Source organism: Myotis brandtii, unplaced genomic scaffold (genome assembly GCF_000412655.1).
Source record: "Myotis brandtii unplaced genomic scaffold, ASM41265v1 scaffold1804, whole genome shotgun sequence".
Lineage (NCBI taxonomy): Eukaryota > Metazoa > Chordata > Mammalia > Chiroptera > Vespertilionidae > Myotis > Myotis brandtii.
Window position 1 is genome coordinate 183,775 of NW_005356690.1, and position 8,931 is coordinate 192,705.

Consider the following 8,931-nt stretch of genomic DNA (forward strand, 5'->3'; position numbering starts at 1 on the left):
TTTTTAATCCTCACCTGAGGATATTTTTCCATTCATTGTTAGGGAGAGTGGAAGAGAGGGGAAAGACAGAAACATTGATGTGACAGAAACAACGATTGGTTGTTTCCTGTATGCGCCCCAACCAGGGCCCAGACTGGGTAGAAGCCTGCAACCAAGGTAGGTGCCCTTGACCGGAATCGAACCCAGGACCCTTTGGTTTGCAGGCTGAAGCTCTATCCACTGAGAAAAACCAGCTAGGGCACATCTTGAGTTTTTTGTTTTTTGTTTTTTTTTAAACTTATTTAGAGAGAGAAACATTGATTTGTTGTTTCACTTACTTATGCATTTATTGGCTGATTCTTGTGTGTGTCCCGATCAAGGATCCAACCTGCAACCTTGGCGGATTGGAATACTGCTCTAACCAACTTACCTGACCAGGGCTTCATCTTGAGGGTTTTTCTCTGTTTCTCAAAAGGCAGGGATTTTAGGGGTACTATCAGGGGAGGATCTTAGTAGAATATGCAGCAGCTTCCCAGGTGTGTCCTTTCGGGTTAGTGGTCTCTACTGATTGGTCAGCACTAGGGCCAGGGTCATTAGTCTTTGCAGCTGGTCCTGATGTCATCCATGGCCTCATTTTGTCTGGTTTTGCTGCTTTTCTGGGCTTGGAGCTGAAACACATCTAGATGTTATCTTTAGTTTGACCAAAAGTCAAATTCCTGACCCACAATATCGCTTTAAACCACTCAATTTAGGCCCTGGGCAAGTAGCTTAGTTGGTTAGAGCATCATCCCCATACACCAAGGTTTCGGATTTGATCAACCAGTGAATGCATAAATATGTGGACAACAAATCGACATTGCTATCTCTCCTTTCCTCTCTAAGACGCTGTTAAACAGACAGAAATAACTGAAACTGCAGATTTTTGGGGAGAGAGGAGGGATTATGTAGCTAATTTATCTATTTCAAGGCTTCCTGCTGCCCTTGCAATGAACCAACTGTTACCAGTTTCCTGATTCAGGCGGTCCTACTGTCCCTTCCTTACACTCCTCCAATAGTCTGATGCTGGTGAAATCAAACCAAAATGATTCCAAGAGTAGACACTAATGAGGAAAATAGCTAATAAGCATGCACTATGCAGTTTGAGCATATGTGGGCTTGGGACTAGGTTAAAGGGCAGCTGTGTGTACCTGTTCCTCATGCTGATGAAGGGCTGTGGGCTGAATGGCTATACCCGAGACTTTGCTTCCTTTAGCATCTGTTCATAGACTCTGAGAATTCCAAGCAACGTGGGACCAGCTTTGAATCATTCCACCAAGGACAAAGCACCTTTATGCTAGGGCCACACTGGGAACCAGAAGATGGAATCTGCTGTGCTTTCTGCCTTTGAAAACTGTAACGTACCACATCTCATTATCTGCTGGGCAGACAGCAACCAGGATCCGGGATCTGGCCACTTTCACAAAGGCCCTGGGGCTGGTCTGCTGAAGTTGCACACTTCCATTTTTTCTGTTGCTGACATGTAAAGAACCCAACTTTTCAGCTGCTGAGGTAGGTGCCGATGTGCTGGCTTGACTCTTCCCAAGCCACTCTGGCATTGTGGCCTCTCCTGAGGCCTGTTTTCACACTATGCATAGGCCACAGGTCCCTGCTTGGTGGGATCAGAAAAACAATTTTTTTTTTTAGTCTGCAGCAGGAGAGAGGGATGGTGCAGATTAGATTCTTCCTTTGTCATCAGCTCAGATGTCAAGCTAGTTATTTTTAAATATTTTTGTTGATTTCAGAGAGGAAGGGAGAGGGAGAGAAACATCAATGATGAGAATCATGGATCGGCTGCCTCCTGCACGACCCACACTGGGGATCGAGCCCGCAACCCGGAATGTGCCCTAACTGGGAATTGAACTGTGACCTCCTAGTTCATAGGTGGATGCTCAACCACTGAGCTATGCCCGACAGGATAAGCTAGTTATATTAATGACTGTTAGCATCATGGCAAACACACTTTGTGCTCTAGATTCACACACACATACCCAATATATCCATGTTCTTCATGGATAAAGGTTGAAGGACTAACCACAAGCCATATTTTCAGCTTTCTTTTAAAGTAGAAGTGGCCCAGCCGGTGTGGCTCAGTGGTTGAGCGTCGACCTATGAATCAGAAGGTCGTGGGTTCGATTCCCGTCAGGGCACATGCCCAGGTTTAGGCTCGATCCCTAGTGTGGGACTTGCAGGAGGCAGCCGATCAATGATTCTCTCTCATTGTTGATGTTTCTATCTCTCTCCCTCTCCCATCCTCTCTGAAATCAATAAAAACATATAAAAAAATAAAGTAGAAGTGAAAAGTTATTAAATGCCTTCTGTTATTCCCAAAGAAGGGGCTGCTGGAGTTGCTAATACAGGGTGGGACAAAGGCAGGAAAATAACAATAATAAATAATACAAGACTAAACTGTTTCACATACAACTGTAAACCTAATTTTGTCCCACCCTGTATCGGCACAGGTAGCAGTAGCCTGTTTTATTCATAAAAGTACTCTCTGCTCCGAAATATGGTCAGTGCTCTGGGGAAAACCAGCCAGGGCTGTGGGACATTTGAAGATTTAGTCTGGGTCAAATCACATTTTAAATGCTTCCTGTGTGTGCTTTAGCATTTTTCTATAGGTAAAATCAGATTCTAGAAAAAGAACAGGGGAATATAATTAGGGAATGGGTGCATTATTTTTATGTGTGTATGGGGGAGGGTTGGCAATTTCATATTCCCATGTGATTATCAGGGAATGGGGGTAGTGGTGGTGGTGACTTAACAATAGCCTCACTGATTTCTTATTTCCTCTGAGTAGATGTCAACTCTTACAGGGTAAACTAAGGATCTTTTAGGTTTTATGTATGGCATGGTGACTATAATTAATACGGTGCTGTATATTTGAGTTGCTAAGAGATCTTAAAGGTTCTCATCACAAGAAAAAAATTTTGTAACTATATGAAGTGATGTTAACTAGACTTACTGTGGTGATTATTTCACAATACTAGCATATATACAAATATCAAATAATTATGCTGCACACCTGAAACAAATAGGTCAATTATATCTCAATTTAAAAAAAGCCCCCCAAACCTACCCTTAGGTTTACTAGGATTCCTACTGCAGAAGTTAAATGTTCGGAAAACTGAAATAAACCACGGGGTTGTGGAGTTTTTTTTTTGGTCTCCATCCCCATTCACGGATTGAATAATTCTTGCTGCATGCTGATCCTAATTATGTTTCCCCAAGATCTTCGACCCTCTAGTCAAAAATGATAAAAATTCAATAGGCCTTGAATGTGATTTTCATAGTCCTTACTTTTTCCTCTATGTATAGCTCCTTAATCTGACATGGTTCAAAGGCAGCTCCAACTTCTGCCCCCAGGAACCAAGTGTGGCTTTGCAAATGCTTTGGTGTGCCTGAACATCTGTGCTGGTCTGATAACACCTGCTGCTCCTGAGTGCCCCCACTCTGGGCTGCAAGCGAACCAGGCTCCAGGCAAGTTGTATATGGCAGACCCTCCCAGCTTTTGTGTTTCCCAGCACTTTGCTTGGCTAACAAGTAGGGAAAGCTTTTGATACAGCATTTGAGCTAATCTGGACAATCGGATGATCAATATATTGGCTAAGAACACAAATTCTTTAACCAAACAATATTCTATTTTTAGTTATGTAAGTACTAGAGGCCTGGTGCACGAATTCGTGCACGGGTGGAGTCCCTTGCCCAGTCCCGATTGGGGCCGGCCGGCCGGGGGGAGGGACTGAGGGAGGTTGGCTGGCTGTGGGAGTGCATTGACCACCACGGGGCAGCTCCTGCATTGAGCATCTGCTCCCTCCTTAGTGGTCAGTGTGTCATAGTGACCTGTTGACCAGTCGCTTAGGCTTTTATATATATAGATGTTCATACTCAAATTGTCTACAATTGATTGGTATTTTTTATATATATATTTAATCTTCACCCAAGGATATCTTTCCCCCATTGTTTCTTAGAGCGGAAGGGAGGGTTGGAGAGGGAAGGAGAGAAACATCGATTGGTATGCACTGGAATGGGGCCTGGAATGGGGCCGGGGATCTTAACCTGCAATTGGGGTATATGCTCTTGACTGGGAATCAAACGTGTGACTCTTCAGTGCTCGAGCTGGCGCTCCAACCACTGAGCAACACGGGCAAGGTATTGGTATTACATTTATGAGAGAATGAGGTGACATGAATCGTACCCGCTAAAATCACTGCCACAGAGAAAGTGATGCTTTGTAAAACGTTTTGTAAGATGAGGGGTTTACTACACAATGCAATATACAGATGATGTATTATAGAATTGTGCCCCTGAAACCAACCTATAATTTTAGTAATCAAGGTCACCCCAATAAATTCAATATAAATGATTAAATAAATAAGGAAAAAAAGCAAAAATGAAGGGTTTACTGTCTTTCATCTTTAAGTCTGAAATTAAAATATGCAGGACAGGTTAGGTCTTTATTACTGGCACTCATTTAAAAAGGTGATTTTAATTTACAAAAGACAAAGTGGGTCTATATTTGTAAACATTTATTCTCTTGAACTGAAAAAGGCTTGCATCAGCACACATTGTACAGCCTTTCAAATTACACAGAATTGAAAAAAAAGGTTCCTTGTAATTAGTGCAATGAATCTTTGATGTCCAGTGATCTGCTGCAAACAATGAAAACAAACTTTAAACTGCTTAAGAAGTTTCCAGCACTCATCAAATGCATTTCTGTAGGTGACAAAAAATCCACGAGGAGGGGAATGCAAATAAGGGGCATTTACTTATTGGAAGGACTTAAAAAAAGTATTTTCCAGCCGAGAATGATTCCTATTCCCCTTTGAGTCTAAGTGGTTTGATTGAGAGGCCTTAAGAACATAATTTACTTCACACTTAATGGTCATACTACCTAAATGAATAAGGAAAGAACCCACTGAGGGAATTCTGTGTTTTCTGGAAATTGTTTCTGTGTTTAGAGATACAGGGGAAGAGTAATCTGCTTGTGGGCTCTCCTTAGTTACCTTTCAGCCCCTCAAAAAGACAGCAAATGGTTCTGACTTGGTTATTCTATTCCTGTATTCTTTTCCCCCAAATTCTATGTTGGATCACACTGTGCTGGCTGCAACAAAGAAATACAGGTTGCAACTAATTGTAATAATTTTGAAGAATAATTTGCTGTACAACAGAGCTTTGGATCTGATACAAGAATTCAGAAATATAAAACAAAATAACTATAAAAGTCAGGAGACATTTGAACAGCATTTCCTCAGAAAAAGCTGTATAACTCCGATGTGGATTCCTAGTCACTGGGGTGCAGTGTGGATCTCCCTCTTTGCTGGAACACCGGCCTGTCTTCAAAAGCTGTTTCACCCTGACCACACCCCCTAGGAGTCTCTATCATGTTAACAGGAGCTCTGAATACCAAGCCAATTGAAGATGGGAGAGCACAGGGGAATCATAAAGGCCCAGGGTCCAAGGTGACTGTTACTGAGAACTCGCCCTTTCCAAAATGTGAAAGTCATAGTGCTTCTTGCTTGTTCTCAGCTTAAATTTGTTAACTGAGTTAATTTGTTTCTTCAATGCATTCTGTGCAGCTGAGATGGAGGGGAATGTGGCTAGGACGGTGTACGTGGAGGCCAAGTCAATGGGTTTAGAGCGTTCAGAATTGATAGTGCTGTCCCCGCTGCCACAGCAGAGCGGGTGACGACGCAGCTGGGACTGGGACTGGGGGTCCCGCAGCCACCGGATCTTGGCGCCAATTTTAAAGAGTTCCCCAAAGAGCTTCTCGGCTTCCATGCGAGTTATTCCATCTGGTAGTTCAGTAATTTCCAAGACTTTCCCAACAACTAGAAGGGAAAAGGTGTAGGATTAACAATCCCTGTTACTGAAGAGAGGCAAAATGTACTCTAAACCCAATATGACATAGAAAATGAACAGAATTTTCTAAAACCATTCAAATCCACGAAAGTATAATGGTTATGATAATCTTTCAATCATTCCTACGTACCCCCGGCAAGGAGTGCAGAGCTAACAGTGCCAACTACCCATTTCAGTCTTCACTGACAGCTGCACACACACAACACAGCATTGCACAGTGGCTCCTCCCAATGAGGTGTGTGCTTCTGGGCAGCTCCCTGCACCTCACGTTCCCAGTGTAAAAGGAAGATAGCAACACTTGCCCTACACACCCAAGGAAGCTGAGTAGAAAGTTAAGGTACATATTTGACAGCACTTTGCCACGGAAGGCGACATATTTGTTCATTCACACTACCTCCATATGGATGTAAGGGCTACTTCCTTTCTCAAAGAATAGAGGCAAAGAGCTCATTCTACCTGTACTTGTCACACACATCATTTCCCTTTGGTCCTTTCATCCCTCCTAAACCCAACCTGTACCTTACTATGCTCCTCAACTTGAGATGAAATAGCACTGAAAGAGTATATTCAAGCACCCTATATTATGGACGGCATAATTCCCTATGACCTTTGCAGGACTCCAGGGAGAGGAAAACCCATTTCTGTGCTGGGGTACAGTTTTAAAGACTGGTGACGTGGTCAACAGTTTGTAGAAGCACATCCAGCCGTCTCAGAAACACACCTGCTTCTCCTGCACCAAGGTCAGTGGATGCAGCTTTCTTAGCTTGTTTCCTTCCTCGGTTTCCATGCCTGTTGCCAGACTGACCCTGAAAACCCACCAACAGATGAGAAATAAGGTTAACAATGCTGACAAATATGTTTGTAATGTTTAAACACTTAATACCTAACCATACTCAGTCTGGGTTTTGTATTTCAGCAGAAAAATTCAACCCCAGGCCTCTTGAATTCCGCCTTTGTGGCAGTGGCCCCCCTGTCCCTCACTATGACCAGTCACTTTCTGGGCTTTCCTGAGCAGCATGCCCGGCACCTAGCCCACCCGGGATACTGCCCAGCCAAGCAGCACCACTGTCCCCTGGCTCTGCTCTCGATGAGGCAGTGACAACACTAAGAAACCCACGGCTGAGGCAGAGAGCTCTCCCTGTGCAGTGCCAATAGGAAGGCCCAGGCCCGCACTCAGCCACAGACGTATGATGCTCTGCCAACAACGCCGACAAGGGCTGACGGCCGGCACTCTCACCTGTTGGGGTGGCAAGTGTCCATGCAGAACAGTAGGAGGGTTGTACTGCAGTGGTTGGCCAAGTAATGGATACCTGGCATCTCCTGAAAGTCAACAGAAACATTTTTATATTTTTCTCTACTCAGTTATAATATACTTCCTAGAGTTTTCTAAATTGTCTCAGTTCAGTAGGTACTGACCTAGTTTTAAAAGAATTAAAAGTTCTAAATATCCTTTAAAAAGTTGGGGTAAACTTCTCAAAGGACTAAGAACTAATAAAAGTGGTTATGAAGGAGGGTAAGTGGTGGGAACTGGGGTGCCGGGATAGGATGAAGAGAAACTTCTCTATATACCTTAACATTCCATATGAAATCCACCAAAATGACTATAAATACCTCCTCCAACCACTTGAGATGCTAAAATCCACATTTTCTCTAATGATTAACAATGAATATAACTTATATTTCAGAAGGAAAAGACCCTAAAAAAAACTCCCTAGTTCCCTAAATTCACAATTAACTACTATAAATATTTGCATGCATGTATTTACATATATGCATACAAATATTTTTAGAGTCTTAACCAATAGGAGTATTTACACTATAAGCTCTCTTTAAAGTTTGTATTTTTAATTTTCACTTGCTTAGAAAGAGTGGCACAGTTCTTTAAGGTATTCATGAGCAAGTATGCTCTTCCTGAATCAACGAGTGTGGGCTAGTCAGGAGGGAGACCCTCCAATTATTTTGGTTCACTCAGGAATGCCTGAAGTATTACATGGAAAGGGCTTAATAAATGCTGACTGCAAAAACCTTGTCCTGGAGAAGAATGCTTTCATTTGCTATATTCTCTTCTTATTTTAACCACAAATCCCCACATTTAGCACACTCCATGTTTGGAAGAGGGTGATAGGCAGGTGCTGGAAAGCCTCTTCAGAAAATGATGCATCCCCTTTCTTGACAGTTTCATAGCAGAGAGAAGCAGGTGTGAACTCCCTACCCCTCTATGGGCTCTTTTCTGATGTTGCTTGGGCAGCTCCCTGGCAGAACACACCCATGACATACTTGCTCCTTCCCAAGCACTAGCTGAAGGGCAGATATGACATAGAGGCTTAGCACTGAGACCAGACATGCACATGTGAATTGTGAAGATGCATAAAAAACAGCTGCAAAGAAGTCAGAGTTAAGTTTAGGCCCATGGAGCAGTATTCTTTTCAAATATGGAGATGAGGTTTCATATACAGAGTCCATTGTCAAATATGTAGTCGGCAGTAACCAAAGATCCATCCTTATAGACTGTGCTCTGTGCTCCTCTTGGGGCCGTGGTTGGCAAACTGGGGCTCGTGAGCCACATGCGGCTCTTTGGCCCATTGAGTGTGGCTCTTCCTAAGCTGTAGGAGTACCCTAATTAAGTTAATAACAATGTACCTACCTATATAGTTTAAGTTAAAAAAATTTGGCTCTCAAAAGAAATTTCAATCGTTGTACTGTTGATATTTGGCTCTGTTGACTAATGAGTTTGCCGACCACTGTCTTGGGGCATTCATACTAGACGAGGCATCTCAATATTACTATATTGCCATATAGTTTCAACCCACATGCTATTTCAATTTCTTCTTTTATTTATTTTTAATTGTTTGAAGTAATACATATGTCTTTTCCCCCCCATTGACCTCTCCCCAGCACTCCCACCCAACACATGCCCTCACCCCTCTACTGTCTGTGCCCTTTGGTTATGCTTACTTGCCGGAAGCCAATTCCAGCATGCCATAATTGCAAGAGTTTCATCAAAAGGTTGATGGAACTTGGGGACTCAACAAGGGCTGAGTCACATATGTTGTC

The 8,931-nt window shown here is 43.0% G+C and overlaps 1 protein-coding gene across 11 annotated transcripts in view; it reads right to left on the reverse strand.

The window, feature by feature from the left end:
• Positions 1–4,527: 4,527 nt before the first annotated feature.
• Positions 4,528–8,931, reverse strand: part of R3HDM1 (R3H domain containing 1) — a 184,916-nt gene continuing 180,512 nt past the window's right edge. For 10 of the 11 annotated variants that reach the window (XM_014537650.1, XM_014537645.1, XM_014537646.1 and 7 more), the window contains 3 exons: positions 7,115–7,197; positions 6,599–6,683; positions 4,528–5,846 (listed from right to left, as the gene is read on the reverse strand). In XM_014537650.1, coding sequence (XP_014393136.1) covers positions 5,485–5,846; positions 6,599–6,683; positions 7,115–7,197 — 530 coding nt within the window. In that variant the 3' untranslated portion in view covers positions 4,528–5,484. The remainder of the gene's footprint in view (positions 5,847–6,598; positions 6,684–7,114; positions 7,198–8,931) is intronic. The other variant, XM_014537653.1, reaches the window with a different exon arrangement.